The sequence below is a fragment of the Canis lupus genome, chromosome X (genome assembly GCF_048164855.1).
Source record: "Canis lupus baileyi chromosome X, mCanLup2.hap1, whole genome shotgun sequence".
In the NCBI taxonomy this organism is placed as follows: domain Eukaryota; kingdom Metazoa; phylum Chordata; class Mammalia; order Carnivora; family Canidae; genus Canis; species Canis lupus.
In genome coordinates, this window is record NC_132876.1 from 81,688,717 (window position 1) to 81,714,174 (window position 25,458).

The following is a 25,458-nucleotide window of genomic DNA, read 5'->3' on the forward strand; positions in this document are numbered from 1 at the left end:
CATGAAAGGTACTCCTTTCCCTTTGCAGAGTCATGCCCACTTCTGCTCCCCCAATGTAAGTGACTCTACAAGGGCTCAGGCTGGCCCTGCACAAGCCATGGAAGTGGAGAGGGGGGAGTGGTTTTTAAAGGATTAGGATTAACACAGAGAATAACAATTTCCAGGTTGCCTTGCCAGAGCCCAGGGGCCCCAGGTAAGGTTACAGTGCCACGAAAAAGGACACCAGATGTCTAGGAGAGCATGTTTGTCTCTTCCAACTGATTCTGGAGTTGGCTACCTGTAGGTAAATTCTGTAAGGGTAACATAAGTGCTTAGTTATGTTAGTACCTGAACAAGACAACTTCGAATATCTAATCCTATTGATTTTCACACTGATCTGAAACCTAAACTTGCCTTTTATTATCTGTCCCTTTTTTAAAAAAAATTTATTTATTTATTCATGAGAGACACAGAGACATAGGCAGAGGGAGAAGCAGGCTCCATGCAGGAAGCCCAATGTGGGACTCGATCCCAGGTCTCCAGGATCACTCCCTGGGCTGAAGGCAGGCACCAAACCACTGAGCCACCCAGGGATCCCCTTATCTGTCCGTTTTGAGTAGATGAGAACAGTGAGTAAATGAGCCCAGAGTTAAAATCCTTGGTTAGCTCAGGCCTCCTAGCTAGGCAGGCATGTGGCTGAGCTGAGACCTAAGATCTCCTGCTTTCTTGGCTATTGAGCAGGGCTGAACAGTAACCAGGGAGACAGTGCAGTCCAACTCCTTTGGTGAGAACAAGGAACAAAGCCGAAGCACACGGCAGTGAAGGTTGTACACTGTGCAACTGCCATAACCATATGCAGTGGCCCTGAGTAAGGGACTCTGTCCTAATAATAAATATAGTCTGTCATTATTAATCACCTCCCATGTACCCAGCATCATTGCTAGGTCCCTTTTAGATAGTTAATCCTCACAGCAGCTTTGTAGATAAATATTTTACGGAAACTGAGATAAATTAAATACTATGTGCAAGGTCATGCAGTTTTTTGTGTTATAGAGCCAGATTTTAAATTTTTACTGGAATTCAGACCCAAGTTTTTCTGACACTGTGTTCTTTCCATTATGCTCTTCTTGCCTTGCCTTTCCTGTGCTCTGGCAAAGGAAAAAGAAAGAATGGTAAATTTAAGTACTATTCTGTGGCGGGACTCACCATCCTACAGGACATCGGCCCAGCTGGGGCCTTTGGAGACGCTGACACCACCTGCATTTCCTTAAGAGCTAGATTGGAGATGAGGGTGGAGAAGGGGGGTGGAGAGAGGCAGGGAAAGAAGGTGGGAAGGTGTTTGGCAAGGGGTGGAAGACATGCTGTATAGATTGGAAACCAATCCGACTGGGCCAAAGAACTCTGCTCCCCCAAACCTCCATCCCAAGCCACAGCACTCCCATCGTTTTCACCCCGGACCCTGGTTTCTGTAATATGGCCACTTGTAGTAGAATCCCTTGAGGGCAGTTGCAGATTCCCAGGCCCTGCCGCAGAGGTGCTGAATCCCAATTTCGGGGGTGGGGGGCAGGGCCTAGAAATTTGCATTTTCAATGACCTCTCCGGGTAATTTCGATCAAGAGCCACTTTGATTAAGAACAACACTCCCAGACCAGTGATTTCTGACTTTTTTGGGTCATGCACCCTCTTTAGGAAGAATTTTTTGAATGTGCACTTTCAATATATGTTGGTAGTTTATTAATAAATTCTTTATATGTGATAATGTCCTAATATTTATGTTTTTCCTTTTTATAATTTTATTTATGTTTTTAAATGCAAAAAAATGGTGAGACTTTTCCATTAGTATTCTTAGATGAGACTGGTTTCTAGTTTTCCTCTATATATGTTCTAGTTGTTGGGTTTTGGTATCGACATTATGCAGGATTCTTTTCTTCTCCCTCAGTAGATTCTAGAGTCTAGGAAGTGTGAATAGCATTGAGGTTGTCTGATCCTTGGAAGTTGGTAGAATTCACAGAAGACAGCGTGAGTGTGCTATCTTTTTTGTCAAATGTATCAACATTGTTTCCTATAGTAACAGATGGGTTTTGATATTCCTGTTCTTCTGCAATTGGTTTTGGTAATTTTTGTTTTCCTGGAAAACCATTCTAAGCTTTCAAATGTGTTTTCATAGAGTAGAACAAAGTATTCTCTTACTCTTTTCATTTACTCCATAACTGTGGTTATTTCTCCATTTCTAATTTTGTGCATTTGGGATTTTTAATTAGATTAGCAAATGGTTTATCTTTTTTATTGTTTTATATTTTTTTGAAGAAGTAACTTTTGGCTTTAATTATTAATTCTACCATTTGTTTTCTAGTGTATTAATTTCTGCAATTAGTTTTCTTTCTGCTTTGCTTAGGTCTGTTTCTGTGGCTCTTTTCTTGACTTCTTTTGTTCAATGCTTAATTCATTGATTTTAATTTGTTCTTATGTATTAATATAAAAGCGTTGGAGGCTACAGATTCTCCTTTGACCACTGCTTTTGTCAGTCATATTCTCTAGCTTCTGATATTTCATTGTTTTTTTTTTTTAGGTATTCTACAATTTCAGGTCAGATCTCTTCGTTGACTAGAGTGGAGGATATTTTTCCCTTTTATTTTCTATGTGCTAAAAGCTTTTGTCTTTCATTTTTGTTACTAATTTCTAATGTTGTTATGTAGTGATTAGGTACCATAGTCTGTACTTCTTTCACTTTTTGTCCTAATAGAGAGTCAATTTAAAAAGGGTTCAATGGGCCCTTGAAAATGGAGAAATATAATGTTCCCATTATCTTAGTTTTGACTGTCATATCTGTCATCAGCTGAAAAAGCCTCATATTTTATTGCTCCCCTTTTCTACCTTTCTATTTCCTATGGCTTTTGCATTATGAATTTTGGTGCTATGTTGTTTGATAAAGATTTAGGATTGTTAGAGCTTAATTGCCTTGTTTGTTAATTTTTGCCGTTAACTCAACTTTGTTATGATATGAATATCATGGCTGTTGGGTTTTTTTTTTCATTTTTGGCATGTGTTCATTTATTTTATTATTTTCTAGAAGTATATTTGATACACAACATTACATTAGCTTCAAGTGTACAGCATAGTCACTTGAGAAGTCTATACATTATGCTATGCTCACAAATGTAACTGGAAGCCTGTATCTCCCACTCCCCTTCACCCATTTTTCATTCCCTCCCACTGCCCTGCACCCTTCTGGCTACCATCAGATAGTTTCCTGTATTTATGGGTCTGTTCCTGCTTTTTGTTTATTTATTTTGTTTTTTAGGTCCCACGTATGAGTGAGATCATATGGTATTTGTCTTTCTCTATCTGACTTATTTCACTTAGCATAATACCCTCTAAGTCTAGCTGTACTGTGGCAAATGGCAAGATCTCATCCTTTCTATGGCTGAGTAATATTCCTGTGTGTGTGTGTACATGTGCCTTTTTTTTTTATCCATTCATCTTCTTTATCCATTCATCTGTTATTGACACTTGGGATGCTTCCATATCTTGGTTCTTTTAAATAATGCTGCAGTGAACATAAAGGTGCGTATATCTTTTCAAATTAGTGTTTTCATTTTTGTTGGGTATATAGCCAGTGGAACTATTGTATCATATGATATTTCTATTCATTAATTAATTTATTAAATAAATATTTATTAAATGCCTACTGTGTGCCAGACATTAGGTACTAGATAAATGAAACACCTGAGATCCCTGCCCTCATGGAGTTTACATTTTAGTTAGAGAGTGGAGCATGAAATAAACAAGTAAAAGTAGGTATGTGATGTAATATTAGGCAGGGATACATGTTCTGAGAAAGAACAAAATAGGAAAAGGATTGTTAAGGATAAGTCATCTCTATTTTAGATAAGGTGGTCAGGAAAGTTCTCTGCCTGATAGCATTTGTCATCCTTTTACTTTCCACTCACCGCCTTGTTTTCTTTTTTAAAAATTTAAATCCAATTAGCCAGCATATAGTACAGCACATGGTACATCATTAATTTCAGATGTAGTGTTCAATAACTCATCAGTTGTGTAATAAGTACTAGGTGTTTGTTTGTTTCCTGATGTATAAAATGCCAGGCAGAACACTTTGAACACAAAGAGTTGTTCTAATCTAAAGGAACTATAGGTGGGCGAAGGCCCAAATGAGAAGGGAGTGTGGATATGTGGAAGGGAATTTCTGATACATGCAAGTGATGAGCTAGCCATGATGGGGACTGAAGATGAGCCAAGTGAAGGAGATTTTGTTCTTCATTCTATCTGAGCTTGGCTACCATTATGTGTATCATTATTTCTTAAAGAAATATTCTCAGTCTTCAGTATGACTATTGAATGGGTATTCTGTCTGATGATTTAATTGAACTGCTGGAATTTCCTGTCACTAGGCAGTACTTAGAATGATGCTGATTGCTCACAGGCTACAGCAGGAAACCAGATCTTTGGGTTTGAGGGCTTAACTCTTTATTCTCTGAGACTAAAGAGATGTCCTTTGGCTTTGGTCACTATTATATAGAAGTTTGACTTTTTATGCATATTTTATACATATTTAAATAAACCTGGACTTGTCTCTTTGGATATTCTTTTTGAACTCTATTGCTTATAAGATGAGAATCTCATTTTGCCTCACAAGTGATAGTCTTTTTAATCTCCTGATAGTCTTTTTCTTCTAAACATATAATATATATACATGTATATGCATATAACACATACATTGAAATACACACACACACACCCTTAACTATTGAATCTGGAATTTATCTTAGTATATAATAGATGGTATACTCCAAATATCACTGCTCTGCAGTTATCTCAAAATTTTTTAGTTTTTTATTTTTTATTTTTTTTCAAAAAATTTTTTAAAAATTGTTCTTTATCTCCTTATTATGGAAGGTGAATTATATATGATGTTTTTATAGATAATTTGATATGTTTCTGGAGTTTTCATTCTGCTTTATTAATCAGTAACACACTGTTTTAATTGTAATTGCTTTATAATATACCTAATCCCTTACTCCTATTTCTTCTGTAGCAAAATATTTTTAATATAACATCTTACTTTATTTTGCCAGTTAATTGAAAAATGCCATAGTTAAAAATTCCTGTTGAGAATTCTGACTAGAATTGCTTTAGAAGGAGGTATTTTAAGCCCCAAATTGTAGATATTTGGGGATTGCCTGCTTGATATTTTTTGGTACAACTATAAAAACATGGACAGAAAGCATGTCAGATCCACGATACAGCTTGCATCTGGAGAGGCATCAGGGGAATAGAAGTGAGGAGTGAAACAGGGTATTATGTATATCTTTTAAAAAAATCATCAAGCATAAGATGGCAGTGTAGTAAAATATGCTAATCCTAGGCAGTAGGTGAGAACATGAATAATTATTATAGCAATCTCTGTATGTTTCTAAATATTTAAAATCTTTCCTGATTAGAAACAAAGCAAACAAAAACAATTTAACAGGATAGCTGAACTTGTAGGCCCCAGTACACAGCACATTCAATCTGAGTGCCAGAGTACGGTAGTGTGTGTATCCAAACTTTGGAGCTAGACTGTCCAGGTTAGATCCTAGTTCTACCACTCACTAGCTTTATGACCCTGAGCAAGTTCCTTAACCTGTCTGTGCCTTAGTCTTCCTGGCTGTAAAATGGGGACACTAATGATAGCTACCTCCTCAGATCATTATGAGCATTAATTAACTTAAGATGACCTGGAAAGCACTTGAAACAATGCCTGGCATTTAGTGCATACTTATTAAGTGTTAGCTATCAATATTATATGTTAGTATTACTATTCTTATGATTACATTTACTGCGTATATTTGCTTTGTTTGGGGGCCATCTTGAGTTTTACAGAAATGACATTATCCAAAATATGGGGCCATCTGCAACTTGCTTTACACAGTCCTCATCTTGCTGTTTTACAGGGAAATGGCTCATCCCAAGGCTAGCCTTTCATGGGCAACCCCGTTCCACCCTTGCCTTGAGAACCCACCACTGGACTTGTCAAGCTACCGAGCGATCTCTTCCCTTGACCTCCTTGGAGACTTCAAGCACTCCTCGAAAAAAACAGACGAAACTTCTCTTTATGAGGAGGGGCGCTCCATGGCCTCTGTGCCTTACCCACTACGTAGCCGGGCCTTCTCAGAGAGCCATATCAACTTGGAGCCCCAGAGCTCCCGGGCCTGGGGGCAGCACAGGAGGGAGCTCTTCACCAAAGTTGATGAGACCCAGCCTGATCCTCTGGGAGCCAGGAAGAAGGCATTTCCTCCTCCTCGCCCTCCTCCTCCCAACTGGGAGAAGTACAGGCTCTTTCGTGCAGTCCAGCAGCAGCAACAACAGCAGCAGCAGCAGCAGCAGCAAGAGGAAGAGGCAGAGGACGAAGAAGATGAAGAACAGGAAGAAAGGGGGGAGAAGGGGGGGGAGGAGGAGGAGCTGCCACCCCAGTATTTCAGTTCAGAAACCACTGGTATGAGTGCCCTCCATCCCGAAGAGGTCCTGGAGCAGCCACAACCCTTGGGCTTTGGTCATTTGGAGGCTCCAAGGCAGGGCCTGCCAAGCTTTCCGGCAGAGCAAGAGTCCTTTGATCTCCATCCTGGCAATTTCCTGCCTCCAATAAGGAGCCACTTGGGATCTCCACCAGAGAAGGCTCAGCACCCTGGCTATTATGGTACTGGTGGGCTTTGGAGGACATCCGAGAAGGAGACCACTGACTCCCCCAAGTAAGTGCTTATGAAAGAAAGGTCCCTGAAGGTCATGAGTTTGAATTGTACCTCCACCATTTACCTACCAGCTGTGTGGCCTTGACTCGGGGGATTAAACTGTCCCCAGCCTCATATTTTCCTCACCAAGAAAACAGGCACAGTGATCTCCATTCCACATGGTTGTTGTAAATGTGAAGATAATCTAGATGAAGTAGAGAGCCACATGTCTAGCTCATCATCAGTGCTCAGTAAATGGTACTTGCTGATGTTCTTCAATATCACTGTCAAAATACTATATTATTTCCCGGAAGACATTAAACCCTTGTTGCCTCATGGCATTTCCCCAAAGCCTGGTGCAGGTCCTTCTCTGCCTTTTTTGTTTGCTTGTTCTCTAGAACAAGAGGCCAACTCACAACCTGACCTGCTTCTGCTCCAGGACCTGCCTGGGCTTCTAAACTCTGCTCTAAGGTGGTCCTGCGAGGGGAGGTGGGCGCTTTATGCCCTGCTTGATCCTTATAACAGCTACAGGCACCCTTTCCCCCTTCCACTTTCTCCACCACCCGCACCGCTTCTTTCCCTGCCTCTTTGCATTTGCTTCTTCAGTGGGCAATAGGTGTAGTTGAGGGGGCGAGCTGCCTGGGCAGGAGGCCAGAGCAGGAGTGTAGTCTAGCCACAGGGCTGCTGGTGTGTGTCTACTTCACCGTGCCAGGGCTCATCAGCATGCCCTAGACTGCATGGTGGTTGTCCTCTTGGCTCCAAAGCAAAAAGAACTCTGGCCTCAGCCCTGGAGTTATCCTTCAGAGAGCTCAGCCCACACTGCTGGGGGAGGTGGTGGGGGAAGGCATCTATCCCATAAGTGCTTTCTTTAAATCCCTTCATAGAAGGAACTCGCCTGAGACTTGTTGCTATTAGAAGTACCTTGTTTGTGTGTCTTTTATGGACATGTAAATCCTTTACTGGGCCACCTGGAAGCAGTTGAAAAGTTCTCCAGCATGAGGTGCCACAGGCATAGCATGACAGGGCCTCACTCCTAGACAGCCTGAGAATCTCTTATCCAATCCCTGGCAGCTGCTTCTCAAGCTGTCCATCTAGCTGGGGAGCATTCTCATTGTCATTGGAAAACATTTTGTGCCAAGAGACTATGGCTGTTTACCTATTACCAGCAATGAGAAGGGAGAGTGACCTAGCATGTAGTAGGCACTAACGTTTAAGAAGAAAGAATGTATAGACAAATGGCTAAACATGTATTAAGCATTTGGTATGTGCCACACACTGCTAGTCATTTCATACCCACTATTTCATTGAACCTCCCAGCAGCCCCATGGGCCATTATGATTCCCATTTGACAGATGAGGAAACTACATACAGTGGGGGAAAATAAGGGACTAACTTGGAATTGCACAGCAAAGATTCCAAAGCCAGATCTGTGTGACAGTAAAACCTACACTTTATTCGCCATCCTAGGCAGCCCCTCTCAGAGAGATCTTGTTCTTGTATGAGAGCAAGGCCTTTACAAGACCTTTTTGCCCCCACAGGGCAGAGTGTCCCAGAGCTAGTGGTTACAGGCCTGACTTTCCCCTTTCAGCCTCCTATTCCTTCCTCCTTTTCTTAACCTCCATTCACCTTGGAGCTTTGGCCAGAGAGAAGAAAACTGCTATTGCTAGAGATCTTGTCACTCATTCCAGATATTTATTTATTTTTTAATGATGATTGGATGCAAGGAGAAACATCTGTTTGCACACAGCCCTAGGTTGTGGCTGCAGAAAATCAATTATAGATGCCTTTTGAATGATGTGGATTTAAGGAACAGTGTTATTCCCACCAAAGCTAATATTTTCTGCCTGCTTACTATTGTGCCAAACATTCATTGTTCTAAGCACTTTTGTGTGCTGATGGATTTCATCTTCACAACCAACCTGTGAAATAGATGTCATTAGTGTCCCACATCTTTTAGGTGACAGCAGTGTGGCACAGGGGGGCTAAAGTAACCTGCAGAAGATCACAGGTAGCCAGAACTCAGGCCATCTGGCTCACTGTGCCCATTACATCCTCCCAAGATCTTGGAGCTCCTCAAGATCCTATTCCAGAAAGCATAGGGTTCTAACCAGAAGGAAGTGGCTTTAAGATTTTGTAAGGGAGAAAGAAGCGCTAGGAGCAAGGAGATATATAATATTTTGAATGTAAAATGAAAAAAAAAAGACATCCTATTTTCAGCCAAATCAAATCAGAGCATCTCTATAACCCACACACTATTCAGTTACACATGCTGGGATACATATAGAAGCAGATTAGTGGAATTTTTCAAGTGTTGGTGAAGTCTCCTAACTCTGGTTCAAGTACAGGAATAGTTTGCCTTTTGAACTCTATGCTCTGCAGAAGGAATCTGATTTTTGCTTTGATACTCATTATCAAATGCAGATTATGTTGTCATAGAGCTCCTTAACTCCTGCCCTATTAGCAGAGATTATGAGGACAGTGGCCCTAGAACAGAGTGCCTAATATGACAACTATGATATGGTACAGGGCTGTGTCTGCTGAGATCTGAGTCTATAATTAGTATATATCTTTAAGATATACTTCCAGTTTTATTGAGATATAACTGACATACAGCCACATCCTTTTTCCCCTTAATTCTGTACTTCCTTCCAGCACTTTCTAACTCAGAACTCTCACACATACCCTAGATATTTTTCTCATAGATAAGAATTCCCTAAGTTCATACATTCATATTCCCTCCAGAATGTACTCTCTTGTCTGCTAACATATAGTCCAGCCAGAAAATTCCTTACATACAAGGCTTTATATGATGTCAAGTTCTCCCTTTGGCAGTATAGCATAGTGGCTAAAAGTATAGATTCTGGAGTTAGGTCACCTAGGTCTAAATCATGGGTCTGTCATTTACTATCTGGTGACCTTGGGGCAGTCATTTTCCCTCTCAGTGCCTCATGGTCCTTATCTATAAAATGGTTGTCATGAACATTAAATTTTTTATCTATATCTACACACAGACATGCAAACACATACACATAAAAACACATCTTAGGACAGCTTCTAGAGCATGGTTAGCACTGTGCAAATATTAGCTACTATTGTTCATTTATTAGTGTTGTTACTTTAAAAACCCACATGTAAAATGAATGCCTTGGATGAGGAATATTGGCATGCCCAAGTTTCTTTTGTGTGATGAATTAGAAGACAGCATAGCATGAATCGGTAAATAGCTGTGGAGCCTTTTAACCATTATTTTTGACCTTCATCTAAGAGCTGCAAGTAGCTGCAAAAATGACTAATGAGTTTCTCCTATTTTTCCTTTCAAGCAGCTAGAGGTTAGCAAAGGGGCAGCAACACAGACAGGTGGAGGGTAGGGGTGACTGGTAGGCAACAAGAATATAGTGGGGGTGAGCCTCCCTCTTGCATAAACCGGGGTTGGAGATATTTGCCCGTCCATCACTGAAATCCAACATTAAAGCATTTCTCTTTATCTCCTTCCTCACTCCAGACCAGAAGCCTTGATTGCAGAAGAGTCCAAACCCAAGGCGGCATGGAGCCAGAGCTACTTCTTTCCTGAGGAGCAGTTCTCCTGTATGGGCTGGGGCTCTGAGAAGCAGCATCTCAGCCCTGCAGGCTTCAGTGAACCCAAGACAACAGGGTCTGCTGCTACCCTTGTCAAGCCCCTGGGCGCCACTGGTTCCATTTTTTCCCCATTTCATTCTGCAACCATGGAGGAGGCTGGGGCCACTGGGGATATGCCAGAAGTGGAGAGATGCTATCCCTTCGCAGGCTGAAGGCCTGCCTCAGAGGCAGTCTCAGAAGAGCTCATGAGAGATGTGGTAGGCCGTGACAAGTCCCCGGCAGGGGTGTTAACCCCGGCCTCCAACATGGTGACCACTGCTGAGGTCATGGGTGACCTCTTTGCTGTGGGAGATCTGCAATGGAGGGGCCATTTCAAGCAGTAGTGGCTTTTCCAGAAAAGGATAAATTGTGAGAGTGTCTAGGAAAGCCATAGGGTGCCTTTGTAAACAAGCAGACTAGATAGAGCTGGAGTGGGTGGCAGTGTGGGGTTGGATAGGAGGAAGGCCAACAGCTATGGAGGATGAATAGCTAAGGTCTCAGATACATCCTACCCCCCCGCCCCGCCACCCAGGGATTCATATGCCTGGGCCATGAACTGAGGGGACTCATGGAAGATCAGAAGCCCAGAACTTTGGGGCCTGCCAGTTTTTTCTGGCTCTTAGTCAGGTGCTGAGCAAATCAGATCATCTCTAAAGAAGCTCCCCTACCCATTGAAGTCAGGGGCATAGAAATAGCCTTCTGTGTTCTCAGAGTTGGTTTCCTGATGATCTTCATGTGGCTCATTTACATTTCAGCCATGCTTACTGGTCCACCAGTTCCTTATTCCCCAGCTCCCAGGCAAAGCAGGGTCCCACTTTCACAAATGGGGTGAATTAAGAAGCAGAGAGGTCAGGAGTCTCTCAACGGAGGTATTCAAATGGTCATTCTTTGTTTCCACAGACAAGAATTTCAGCACTTCTCACCTCCTCTGGGGGCCCCAGGAATCCCTACCTCTTACTCAGCTTATTACAATATTTCTGTGGCCAAAGCAGAATTGTTGAACAAGTTGAAAGACCAGCCTGAGATGGCAGAGATTGGCCTGGGAGAAGAAGAAGTTGACCCTGAACTGGCTCAAAAAAAGGTGAAATTCTCTGATATGGTCTTACATTTTCAGCATTCAGTTGGAGTGTCTGGAGGTTGACCTGCCCTCTACGTGCTCCACAACAACTTGGTACATCCCTATATCTCCAATATGGAAATCAAATAGCCCCCCTGGGTTCATCAAGTGCAACTCCAGTCTCTCTTTTTGATCCAGCCAATAATAGTAATGAGAATGGTAGAAATCAGCAGCAGCAGCACCACCACCACCACACCATCACCATCACTGGATCTGTCGAATCCTTAAAACTGCTCAACAGTGATTTCTGCCCCCTCCTTGTTTTACCAGTGGAGAGGATTAGGTTGCTCAGCGTTACAGACTTTAGGGGTAGATCCAGAGCTTGAAGTCAAGAATGATGCACCTCCCACTTTATCATGTGCCATCCCTGTGAAATAAGCCAGCCTTGTAAGTAACTCACCGCCCGCTGTACATCAGAGTTTTTGACTGCGAGCTCAGACCAATAGCAGCCATTGGTTGTATTCTCCATGTGACTTTTCAGGAGAAGGAATGGATTGACCAAGCCAAAAGAGGAGAAATTATAGGCCCATAAACTTTAGTAAGAAGTTTTGCAAGAAGAATCAATCATCTCTTAAAAATACTAGAATGAGCAATAGAAATAATTATGATGTTCTGAAGCCTCCCCGTTCTTCCTCTGAGCATCACTAGGGCTAGTTTTCTAATCAAATTCCTGGAATCACTTTGCCCTCCCTGCACTTACCCATTTTATTTCCTAAGCAAATAGGGTTTCCATGGCAACTCCAAAGGCCTAATTTATCACTTTGTGAACATCTGAACTTAATGTCAATTGCTCCTGTGCCCATGCTTCTCATTCAGGACATGACCTGTAGGAAAGCTGGAGGCCATTTGCAGGAGACCTCCCCACCACTTTCAAATTGGAAGCAAAATGTCAGGGAAAAAATGGGAAGTATGGTGGTATCAAAGTTATATTGATTCAGATGCCTGCCTCCTTGGATTTTGTGTTCCCTGAGCATGGCAAGGCTGCTCCCAGCTTACTCAGGACCTTTTTATTAGAAGCAAACCTAATAAGAGTCTGACCAGGAAGAGAAAAATGATCAGAAATGGCAAAGCAAAGAACAGCAGATAGTGATCTGAAGTGATTCTTGGGGAGCTAGGCCAGCTTTTGTCTCCGAGGAAGACAAGTGAAGAAGGTCACCAAGTTGTAATATCCTAGAAAAGCAACTCAGTTTTAGCCAGTACACTTTCCCCAGGACTGAATGAAGTTCGGGTAGCAAAGCCAGGTGCCAAGAAACAAAGGGCTCTCTTTGCTTGCATCCTTCCAGATCTATGGAATGATGGAAATGAAGAGCTAGCATGGGTAGGTGATTTTCCAAGTTGATCGTTTGGCCCCCAGCCTTCCCTTGTCCCTGGCATTGAGTTTTGTTTGGGAGAACAGAGGTCAGGGATATAACTGAGAGCCTGTTGGCATCTGATTGTGTTGCCTCATTCATATCATTGGTCCCTAATCCCCAGTGGGTTTTAGAATTTTCCCTAAATGTAAACCTATGATGCTTCAGACATAAGATCATGGTAATCTCCTGACTTTGGGCCAGTTCTGAAATAGAAACAGGCCCTTGACCCAGAGCAGGCTCTCTTGGGACATTTCTTGGACATTTCTAAATAAACTACTAGAAAGGAGCACATGCTAGAAAACTACAAGCCTATGGTCCCAGAGTACCTGGGTGGGAATAATAATAAAATGAACACTGAAGCAGGGCGCCTGGTTGGCTCAGTCAGTTAAGTGTCTGGCTCTTGATTTTGGCTCAGGTCTTGATCTCAGGGTCATGAGATTGAGCCCCGTGTCAGGCTCCACACCTAGTGTGCAACCTGCTTAAGATTCTCTCTCCCCCTCTCCCTCTCCCCTGCCCCTCCCCACTGCTTATGTGCACTCTCCTTTTCTCTCTCTAAAAAAAATATGAGAAAAACAAACATATACTGAGGCATACTTCAGTATATATATATATCATATATATATATATATTATATATACACACATATACATATACATACACACAAGATATGAGATGCCGTTCTAAGCATGTAACCTATATTAAGTCATTTCCTTCTCAGAACAGTACTATGAGGTAGGTGCTATTGTTATCCCATTTTTTCAATGGGGAAATTGAAGCACAGAAAGGTTGGGTGATTTGCTCAAGGTTACACCAATGCTTTGTGGCAGAACTGGGGTTCAAACCCAAGTAGTCGGGCACTAGAGTGCATGCTCTTAATGACAATATGATGCTGACAGCACAGGCCATGAGCAATGTGGGGTGGCTCAATTCTTAAGACTTTGCACCAGACAAGCATCTACTAGCTCTGAGTGCCTGGTAATGATAATAACAGCAGCAGCAGCAGCAGCACTAAACAGGTACTGAGCACTTAATATACCAGGAGCAATGCTAAGCATTTTACTTCTATGATCTCATTTAACCCTTACCATGGTGGCAGGGTGGGGGGAGAAGAGGAAAAGCTTCTCGTTTACAGATGAGGAAACAGAGAAGACTCCGTGAGATTGGGTATCTTGCCCAAGGTCACAGTTTGGAGGCAGTGGAATTGGGACCCAGGCATCTGTGACTCTAAGCAGCTACTCTACCACACTACCTTCCTATGAATGGAGTTCCAGAACTGGTTACACCTACAGGGGAGACAGATCAGAAGACTCAGGCAGTGCTTTCCTGAAGAAACTTATCACCAATAGGAGAGAGACTGGATGCACCCACGTGAAACAGGGAATAAACAATGTCAAATTATACTCGAGTGTTCTATTTCTGAAAGGCGGGAGAGTTCAGAAAAGAAAGAGGTCATTGAGAGAAGGGCTATGGGGACAGCAGCTTCCTGCAGGGAGGATGGGAGCAAAGCTGGGCTCTGAAGAAAGAATGGGAACAGCCAAAGTGAGGGAAGAGATCTAGAGCAGGTAAAACTGCATAAATCCATCAGGAACACAAGTATGACTGCAGATGGAATGAGGGCCCAATCCTGAAAGATTCAGAGCCGTGGGATTGGAATGGTTGAGTGGGGCCAAGCTGAATGATGATAGCAGCCAGACTTCATTAAGTACTCAGTCCATGCTAGGTCCTTTCCATGCATAGTCTTGTTCAATGAAGTCAGTACTGCAGTTATGCCCATTCTGCCGATCAAGAGTGTTAAATTCTGTAAAGAAATTTGCCCAAGGCCACACAGCCAGGAAGTTGGCAAAACCAGAAGTTACACCTAGTCATCGGGACTTAAGAACTCCCAATCTTAAAAAAAAAAAAAAAAAAAAAGAACTCCCAATCTTATCCAAAAGGCTGCAAAAGCCAAATGGAGGGAGCGAACATGAAACATAGTGCCAGGGCACATGAGAGATACTTCAGTGGGTTGAAGGAAAATGAATGAAGCCCCAGGCAAATACTTGATGATAATGCTTTGACAACCTCTGCTCCCACAAGCATTTCAATTCCCGTTTATTAAATGGTCTCAGCAAGCGTTCATTAAGTTACATCTGGCAAATGAGAATTAGCCCCTGGGTACCACTTATCTAATGCCAAGAAGTTTGGTGGTGACGGATTCCTACCAGATCTGAAGAGACAGAAGAGAGGGCGCCTGTCCAGAAAACTGGAATTGCTCATGACTTGCTCAGGCTTCCTTTGTTTCTGATGGCAAGTGGAACCTGCCATCTGTCTTGGGGATCCCAAAACAGAGGTTACAAGTGCAGACCCATTTCTGTCCCCACTCTGATCCTTTGCCTTCCCCTATTTATTTCTCCTAGATACAGCTTATTGAAAGCATTGGCAGAAAACTCTCTGTCCTGAGGGAGGCCCAGCGAGGACTGCTAGAGGACATCAGTGCCAACTCTGCCCTTGGAGAGGAGGTGGAAGCCAACCTAAAAGCGATCTGTAAATCCAATGAGTTTGAAAAATATCGTTTGTTTATTGGGGACCTGGACAAAGTGGTCAACCTGTTGCTGTCGCTCTCTGGACGACTGGCCCGGGTGGAGAATGCTCTCAACAGCATTGATGCAGAGGCCAACCAGGAGAAGGTAGAGTTGGGGTCTCTGGGGTGTGGATGGAGGGAAATGCCATCTGTTCCTTCTCAGGGCTCCCTCTTTCAGATTTGGCTAGTCTGAGAGACAGTAAAGCATAGTGTTAAGAGAATGGGCAGTGGGGGCACCTGGGTGGCTCAGTGGTTGAGCATCTGCCTCAGCTCAGGTCATGATCCCAGGTCCTGGGATTGAGCCCCACATCAGGCTCCCTGCAAAGAGCCTGCTTTTCCCTCTGCCTATGCCTCTGTCTCTCTCTGTGTGTCTCTCATGAATAAATAAATAAAATCTTTAAAAAAGAGGGTGGGCACTGGCTTTTAAGTTGTCTTATAATTCTGGATCTACCAATAATTAGGTGCGTGGCTGTGGGCAGCTTACTTAACCTTCCTCTGTCTAAGTCTCTTCAAAAACACCCTACTTCATGGGTTCATAAGAATTAAATTATATAATCCTTATTAATTACTTAAAACAGGGCCTAGAAGGGTAAACACTGAATCAGTGCTACCTGCCAGTAGTAGTAATAGTAGTAGTAGTAAATAGTAGTTGCAGTGATGTTATTGCTAGTGATAGTGATAGTAATAGTAGTAGTAGTGGTGGTGGTGGTGGTGGTGGTGGTGGTGCCACGTAGGTGGCTGAGTCGGTTAAGCCTCTGATTCTTGATATTGTCTCAGGTCATGAGATCGAGCCCCACATCACAGGCTGCATGCTAAGCAGGGAGTCTGCTTGAGATTCTCCCTCTCCCTCTGCTCCTCCCTCTGCTCACTTTCTCTCTCTCTCTCAAATAAATTAAATCTTTTAAAAAATAGTAGTAGTAGTAGTAGTAGTAGTAGTAGTAGTAGTAGTAGTGGTGGTGGCAGTATTATCGGTGTTAGTGGTTTTAATAGAAGTGATAGTAGTCATAGTCTTGGTATTGATGGTGGTAGTAATATTAGTAGCAGCAGCAGCAACGGTAGAGCAATTTCACCCCACTTTCTCTCTCTGAGTTGAAGGAGGAGGTCTCAACAAGTAGCTGAGACTGAGAGTCTGTCAGTTTCACAGTTTGGGCCACTCTGCATACATCCCTGAACCAAAGTGCATTCTCTTTCCATGCACAAGTGGTTTGGAATACCAGTCTGAGGGCAACCCGGGTGGCTCAGCAGTTTAGCACCTCCTTCAGCCCAGGGCATGATCCTGGAGACCCGGGATCGAGTCCCACGTCGGGCTCCCTGCATGGAGCCTGCTTCTCCCTCTGCCTGTGTCTCTGCCTCTCTCTCTCTCTCTTTCTCTCTCTCTCTGTCTCTCTCTATCTCTCTTGAATAAATAAATAAAATCTTTAAAAAAAAAGGAATACCAGTCTGAATCCATGTTGAGACACATACGCCTGTGCATACACATGTGGACATGTGCACTCACACAGGTACACCCACATGGAGACACACATATTTTGAAAGCATTGTCACAGTGATATTTGTTCTCCAGGTGGAAGGGGCATGAGCTGGTTTTGTCAGAGCCTCTGCATCTCCTACTCCTACCCCCCCACCAACCCCAGTTGTAGTCCATGGATTAAAGACAGTGTAGGAGATGGAAAGGGGTAAATGCACCTCCCCCCTGTCCAGAAGTTTTTGCATGAAGGTGGACTTCAGAGCAGGACATTTAGGACTGATGAGCTAGCAGAGTGAGGAGCTGTTTGCCTCAGCCCTCCTGGCGGAGCAGTGAGTTAGGCAGATGACTGGTAACTGGAATGGCTCTTAATTTGTCTATCTGATTCCTCAGTTGGTGCTGATAGAGAAGAAGCAGCAGCTGACAGGGCAGTTGCAAGATGCCAAGGAGCTGAAGGAGCATGTGGACCGTCGGGAGAAGTTGGTGTTCGGCATGGTCTCCCGCTACCTGCCTCAGGACCAGCTCCAAGATTACCAGCACTTTGTGAAGATGAAATCTGCTCTCATCATCGAACAGCGAGAGCTGGAAGAGAAGATCAAGCTTGGGGAAGAGCAGCTCAAATGTCTCAGGGAGAGCCTACTCCTGGGGCCCAGCAATTTCTAATTCTACAAGTGGACTGACACGCCATCCTTGCCCAGCCACAATGGGAAGTGCTTTCAATCTTCTTTTTGCAGTTTGTTAGCAAGTAGATAGCAGTTAGTTAGCAGTATGTTCCATAACCTCTACCTTGGACATCTCTCACTGCCCCTTACCTAGCATTGCTCCCAACTGGCTAGGAGGCCCTAGGGATTCCCCAGACTTCTACCCTACAGAGTAGAAGCAAGAAGTTGGAGCTGCCAGCAGCAAAGTGTGATTATACAACCACACTCTCCTTCCCACAGTTTGCACAGGCAAGCACTCACTGCACACAGAACCTACCATGTGCCTTCATTCTTGGTACAGGGACTCCAAAGACATCATGCACTCACTACCCACCCACATCACAATCAGCCTGTCCAGGCTCAGAGAGAAGCTGCCTGTGCAGCTCCATTCTGCCCAAGGCTTGTGGCCTGGCCATTTCCCACAGAGACCTGGCTCTCTTGAGGGCTTAGCTTACCAGCAATTTAAGGGCCTCACAATAAGCTTTACAGTGGGAAGCACAGAAGGAGAAATTACACCAAACAAAATGTGAAGAAAGATTGGGAATCCCGAGGTGCCCTGCAGGAGCTGAGTTTAAACAAATTGGCTCCACTCCTGCCTTCCCCAGCATCTGGTTGAGGGGGAAGGAGCCCTACTCTCAGCCCTGGCTGGTGTGGCCCTCCTCCTGTCCAAAGATTTTTGGCCTACTGTTTCTGTTCCATCCTGCCTATCATTGCTGGGGATTACAAGTGCCCGCTCTAAGGACTCCACACTATGGGCCATTAATAATAGATCTACTAAAGCTGACTTCTGGATACAGATTTCCTAATTGAGGTGAGGGGTTCTTTGTTGTATTTTAAATGGCCTTTTGATTTTATTTATTTTTATGTTTTGATTTTTTCCCTTTTTTTAAACTAATAAGGCGAGAAGAGGGGAGTTGGAGAGGGAAAAATAATCCCAGAAGGAAAGCATTTTCTGCAGATCAGCCTGAATTCACTATGGCTAGATGAGCGAGTGCCAAAACCCTGAATTCTTCCCACTAAAGCTTTCAGGTGTCTAAGAAAGGAGTTCTAGTCTTGAACTCAGCTGACAATGGCCAGGCCCTATACTTTTCTTGATGTCAGGGTAACCATAAGCTTAGCATTCCCTGACGAGTTCAGTTTTATTTTCTTATTTTTTCTTGAAACCAAAGAAATCTAAAACTGACAAAGGTTCGCCCATTTCTCTATGATCTCCCATCTAAGGAATTGGGTAGAAGTGAGCTCAGGAGGAGATCTTCCATCTCACAGTTGCTTTCTCCAGCGTGTGGCCTGAGGGAGCTGAAACTCATGGTATCTGGAAGTTTCAGCCAGGGCCACCCCCCCACCCCCAGCCCCTGCCACCACCCAGAGCAAATTACAACCCAGCCAGAATTTTAGGCACACAAACAACTAATGCTGCTGCTGTTGCCAAGGCCCTGACACCACTAGCCATTTGCTGTCCTGGAAAATCCCTCGTGTAGGCAATGGCAGGAAAGGAGTCATGGACAAACTCTGGCCTATTATCCAGCTCAGTTCCCTGTTGTTCCTCACTCACTGGTGCCCATGGTTCATATTGCAAAGCCTTGCTCAGCAAGCCCTGGCATCGCTTCTAGTTACTCCTGGGTTCTTTGAGGGGTCCTTGGAGGTTAACTGTAGCAGCAGGGGTGCCTCATTCAACCAAAGAATTTACCAAAGAACTTTGCTGCTGCTACAAATACTGATCTCTAGCGTCCTCCTTTTCCTCTTCATTGTATTTAGAAACAATGGAAGAATCTTGGCCAACAGGGTGTCCTGAAGGGGGCCCTGGGTATGCTCTTAGTACACTGCTGCTGTTGGAACCACTGTTAAAATGTCAACCTGCCATTCTGCCCTCAAATGGAGGAGTCTATTCAGGAAGGCCGATGTCTTGTAAAGGCCTGGGCTTACCCAAGCCAAAGTTGATGAAGGTGAGAGAGTGTTATGAATAGAAGCTGCAGTTGCCATCTTCTTTTTTTCTTAAACGGGCTCTAAGATAAACAATGAGTAAGTTGAGATGTCCTATATAGCTGAGGCCAAATATAATCCATCATTCTCGTCATTCTAAGATTTGGGGGGCTAAGGCAGCTTTTTGGGCTGGGGAAAGGCCCAGGGAAAAGAGTGGTCACTTCACCTGGACAGGATAACTATGGTCTGAGTTGTTCTAGTCAGCATTAGATTGGTACATGAAATTTATCACACTAAAAGTACTATTGACTGTGTTATTTTTGTCTCTCATCCCACCTGAGATTAGAGTTGGGATCAGAGCACAAGAATGCTCATTTTCACACAGAAGGACAGTTTCTAAAGCACTTAATAAAATAACCCCAAAACTATACTGAGAAGTGAAGCTTGGCAGAGAAAGGTGAGCTACCAAACAGGAACTAATGCCCCATGCTACTGACATGAGTGATATTGGTCCAGAGCTGCCAGGATTACTCAAGATGCAGCATCTCTCCCCTGTTCTCATTTCCTGGGCTCAGCCCTCTTCCAAGACCAGCCAGTGTGTACAGTTTGGAAGGGAGGCCAAGGGGATTCCCCAGATGGTTACTGGTCTTGACCTCTGCCTTCTATTTCAAATCCTCATACAGGCCCTGGTGGGGAACAGGTTGATATAGAGAGAGTAGTCTGTGCAAGAGCTACTATCACTTGTCCTTTCCTACTCCCCCACCCCAATCCTGAGGGTCTGGGTAAATTGTGTCTCCTTGAGTCCCATAAGCTGCAGACTCAGCCAGAGTAGACTGGTAAATGCTCAAGGGGGTACCCAAGAGAGACAGACACACTAAAACTAAACCCTAGAAATGGAGAGACTGGAAGCTGAGGAACCAAGAGGATGAAAGATGAAAATCCTTTCCTGAGGCCAGGTTCAGGTTCTGGTTCTGTTCTCCACTTAACCTCCTATGTTAAAAAGCTGCCCTGGGGGCATCAGAGCCACACCCCTAACCCCAGTCTCCCTGAAGATGCTGCTCTGCCAGTAGCAGCAAGTCCCAGGTGGAGGAAGCTAGGCACATTTATGGCCACTTCTTCCTGTCTGGAGCTTGGTGACTCCCACTGTCTTTGCCAAATGATTTGTCTATGCCAATACTATTTCTGTAACAGTGTATTATATTCTTTGAAGATTAGTAGGCCTTTGGGGGGTGGGGCAGGGGGCAATTTCTATAGATAAAGGACCAGTGTTTGTTGTATGACTGTCGGGGGTCATCTATGCCATGTGAAGCTAATCTTTTTCTGAATCTTATTGTTTCTGCAATTGTGTCCTCCACCACTCCCTTCTTGGCTGACATTGATATGCCTGCCGGATTGTCATCAAGGGTTATACTTCAATAAAAGGTGCTAAGGACAAAAAAAAATTATGTGTTTTCACTGAGGTGATGGAAATTCTCTAATGGTATAGCACTAATGCTATACCATTCATTAACCCCAGTAAAATAATTTAGGACTCACAAAGAGTCGACAGTAGATGTAATTTCAAGTGTAGACCTCAGCAGTATACAGAGTCCAGTTCTGGAGTCTAGCCTGATCAGAGAGGTGAGGCACTTTCTAGACCACCTCCAATCATGAGTTCTGTCTACTGTTGTGCCCAAGATCGCAAATCCGAGAAACCACCAAGGAGCAAACACACGAGGGTTTATTTACAAGCTCGAGCCTGCGTCCAAGTATACCCGACACAGCGGAGCAGGGACTTGGACCCCGAGACTAAGAGGCTTAGCAACTTTATAGGGGCCAGTGGCCAATGGGATACGCAGAAAGTTGTACAGTCATGCTGGTCCACTGAGCCGGATTTCCATTTAGGGTGTGCCCTGGTCTTTGACTAGGGCGGGGCAGTGCCCTAAGTAATAAGTAGGTCAGCACAAGGCGGGTGCAGCAGAAAACAGAGTCAGTCCTGCTCTGTTTGTCCAGGGGTAGGGGATTTTGTTAAATTTCCTGGGTCCCACATTGCCCCCTTTATCAGAGGATCCTATGCAGGACCCAATCATGGGTCCAGGTTGCTCTCAGAGTGAGCCAGGGGAATGATTAAACCAGGAATCTCACCAACTTTGCTGCTGTTCTCGCTCTCATTTACATTTAAGGCAGCACATACCCCCCCCCACCCTTTGTTGTAAGAAGACTAAGTCTAATCCCCTTCTATTTTGAAAGACAACCTCGGACTAGGGAGTCTTGGAGGCGGGAAATAAGTGAGAACGGCGCAGTCTTAGCTTTAGGGGATGGTCCTTGTCTGGTTGGCTTTTCCATTCTGTAACAAAGTCCTTGAGAACGGCGTGTGGGTCAGCTGGCCGGACGTGGGTGTAGTGGACCCAGGGAGTAATCCCGTCGACCTTGAGAGCGGTGGGAGTGGTCAGGATCACGAGGTAGGGTCCCTTCCAGTGAGGTTGAAGTGTCTGGTGTTGGTATCTCCGCACATATACCCAGTCACCTGGCCGATATCGATGGGGGTTCGGGGGTGGCCCAGTCTTGTAGAGGGCCCTCAGCTTAGGCCACACCTGCTCATGGGTTCGTTGTAACATTTGGAGGGAGAAAAGTTGGTGATCATCAAATTCAGCAAGCACCTCAGGTTTTAAATTGGGGATAACAGGTGGAGGAAGACCGAACATGATTTCGTAGGGAGTCAGTCCAATCTTATATGGGAGTTCCTCACCCTATATAGGGCAGAGGGGAGGAGTCACCCAGTCCCCGCCAGTCTCCAGGGCTAATTGAGTTAAGGTCTCCTTTAATGTTCTGTTTATCCTCTCTACCTGTCCTGGGCTCTGGGGCCTATATGCACAATGTAATTTCCAATCTGCCCCAAGTACTAGTGCCACCCCCCGTGTTACCTAGAGACGAATCCTGGGCCGTTGTCTGACCCAATTCTAACGGGAAAACCATACCTCGGTAAGTTGTCTTCCAGCAGTTTCTTGGTCACGATCTGTGCCGTTTCATGTTTGGTGGGAAATGCCTCTGTCCATCCTGAAAAAGTATCTACAAACACTAGGGAATACCTATACCCGTATTTTCCAGATTTTACCTCAGTGAAGTCCACTTCCCAGTAGGCTCCTGGGCAGTCCCCTCGGAGCCGGGTGCCCGGGTTAGATCCATGGTCGGAGGCATTTGTTGATTGGCATGCGCGGCAGCTTGCCACAGTCCATTCGATCTTTGCTCGAGAGTCTTTAATAGTGATCTTTGCATGTGTATGAGGTCTCCCATCTTCCTCGTTCCCATGTGAGTGCTCCGATGCATTCTGGATAGGACTCGCCGTCCTAGTTCCTCTGGCAGGATGATGCTGGAGTCTGTGGCCCTCCACCAGCCACGCAAGCACTGGGTCATAGGCAAGCGTTTGATCCAGTGTAAATCAGCATCAGTATAGTTGGGGGTGTCAGGCAGGGTCGGTGCCCCCAGATCTTAGCATGGTAGCTAAGACCTGGGTCACCAGAAGGGCTGCCTCTTTTGCTTTTAAATCGGCTCGCCGGTTTCCCCTGGCTACTGGTGTGTCTGCCTTTTGGTGCCCCGGACAATGGATGATGGCTAGGGCCTTGGGCAGCCGGAGGGCCTTTAGAAGTTCAAGAATCTCCGTTTTGTTTTTAACAGTCTTTCCCTCTGCTGTCAGAAGCCCTCTCTCCCTGTAATAAGGGCTCCGTGGATGTGAGCGGTGGCAAAGGCGTACCTGCTGTTGGTGTAGATGTTTATTCGTTTACCTTCCCCCATGGTCAGCGCCTTGGCCAGTGCGATCAGTTCTGCCCATTGAGCCGACGGTCCCGCTGCCAGTAGCTCTGCCCAGACAGTCTCCGTCTCCGTGGTTACATCTGCCTCTGCATACCTGAGTCCTTCTTGGACAAAACTGCTGCCGTCCATGTACCAGGTGACGTCTGCATTCGGCAGTGGCTGGTCCTGGAGATCAGCTCTGATTCCATGCACCTGTGCCAAAATTTCTTGACAGTCATGCAGAGGGGGGGTCCCAGTCTGGGTTAGGGAGTAGTAGCATTGCCGAATTCAGGGTTGTTGGTGGCTTAAATAAAATTCTGGTAGGGTTTAGCCGCAGGCTCTGATAATGGGTCAGACGGGCATTGCTGATCCAGCGGTCTGGGGGCTGTTTGAGTACCCCTTCAATAGCATGTGGGGGGGGTAACATGAGTTCTTGCCCCATGGCCAGTTTGTCTGCGTCCTTGACCATAGTAGTCACCGCAGCAATAATTTTTAAGCATGGGGGCCATCCAGCGGCCACCGTGTCCAGCTTTTTGGAGAGATAGGCTCTGGGTCTCTTCCAGGGACCTAAGTACTGGACAAGGACCCCTTTTGCCACCCCGTCTTTCTTGTCCACATCCAGGTAGAAGGGCTTAGCTAGATCGGGCAACCCAAGGGCCGGAGCAGACAGCAAGGCCTTTTTAAGGTCATTAAAGTCTCTGTTCATGGCCTCTGTCCATTAATTTTGCTGGTGCCTGGTGGCCTCATAGAGGGGTCTGGCCATCTCGGCAAAACCTGGAATCCATAAGCGACAGAACCCTGCTGACCCCAGGAATTCACGTACCTGGCAGACGGTTTGCGGCTATGGGATTCTTAAGACAGTTTCCTTCTGTGCATCTGTCAACCATCTTTGTCCATCTTTTAATTTGTACCGAAGGTAGCTCACCTCTGTTCTGCAGATCCTGGCTTTTTTAGCTGAGGCCCGGTATCCTAGGGCCACTATGGTCTGGAGCAAGTCCCTGGTGCCTCGCAGGCATGTGTCCTGGTCCTCTGCTGCCAACAGGATATCATCTACATATTGTAATAAAGTCAAATGAGGGTGCTCCGAATGGAACTCACCCAAGTCTTCGTGTAAGGCCTCATTGAAGATGGTCGGTGAATTTTTGAATCCTTGTGGTAGTCGAGTCCAGGTGAGCTGGCCATTGATGCCTTTCTCAGGGTCTGTCCATTCAAAGGCAAAGAAGTCTTGGCTCTTGGGCACTAAAGGCAGGCTGGAAAAGGCATCTTTTAAATCTAATACCGTATACCAAGTTTTGTCTGGAGGCAGGGTGGAGAGGAGGGTGTATGGGTTTGGGACCGTAGGGTGCATATCCTCTACTCGCCGGTTGACTTCCCTCAAGTTCTGGACTGGCCTGTCCCTGAAGCCAGCTTCTTGAGGTGCCTCCGTCTTTCCTGTGGGTCATCCATGGTTGTGGCCAGCAGGATCTTGGCCAGGTTTCGGGTCTGCCGGTCACTTAGTTTGGTTTGTTGTTCTTCCGGACTTTCTCTATTATTATAGACTCATTCTGCCACTATCACTAAGTCCTGCAAGCTCTTCTCTCCCAGCCTCTCTACTCTTTGCAATTTCTTTTTAATATCCGGAGCGGCCTGGTTAACAAAAGCCATGATAATTGCGGCCTTTGTTTCTGGGGCTTCTGGGTTCATAGGGGTGTACTGCCTAAAAGCCTCTATGACTCTCTCTAAGAAGGCTGCTGGACTCTCATCCTTACACTGCCTCACATCATAGACCTTGGCCAGATTGGTAGGCTTGTGCGTGGCAGCCTGGAGACCTGCCCCTAGAGTCTGGCGGTGGACCCGGGGTCTCTCCTTACCTTCAGCTGAGTTGTAGTCCCAGGCGGGGCGGGATAAAGGGAAGGCAGCATTTATGAGGTCTGGGTTTTGAGTCGGCTGTCTGTCCTCTCCCAGGACAGACTTCCGGGCTTCCACCTGAATTCGTTCTCTTTCCTCTGTGGTGAAGAGAACCTGCAAGAGCTATTGGCAGTCATCCCAAGTAGGCTGGTGGGTAAAGAGAACAGTATCTAAAAGGCCAATTAGATATCTCGGATTATCAGAGAACTTTGCATTTTGGGTTTTCCAATTATATAAATCACTGGTGGAGAACAGCCAATATAACATTAGCTGTTCGCCAGTCTCATCGGGGGGCCCCATGGCACAGAGAGGAAGGGCGTTGGAGTCTGCCGGCCCCGCATTCAGAGGTGGGGCTGTCTGGTGGGTCCC

General features: G+C 45.1%; 1 protein-coding gene across 2 annotated transcripts in view; it reads left to right on the forward strand.

The window, feature by feature from the left end:
- SHROOM4 (shroom family member 4) overlaps positions 1–20,876 on the forward strand; it is a 272,702-nt gene extending 251,826 nt beyond the window's left edge. For both annotated transcript variants that reach the window (XM_072816701.1, XM_072816702.1), the window contains 5 exons: positions 5,931–6,725; positions 10,207–10,356; positions 11,220–11,400; positions 15,185–15,454; positions 17,207–20,876. In XM_072816701.1, the coding sequence (XP_072672802.1) occupies positions 5,931–6,725; positions 10,207–10,356; positions 11,220–11,400; positions 15,185–15,454; positions 17,207–17,476 (1,666 nt within the window). In that variant the 3' untranslated portion in view covers positions 17,477–20,876. The remainder of the gene's footprint in view (positions 1–5,930; positions 6,726–10,206; positions 10,357–11,219; positions 11,401–15,184; positions 15,455–17,206) is intronic.
- The last annotated feature ends 4,582 nt before the right edge of the window (positions 20,877–25,458 follow it).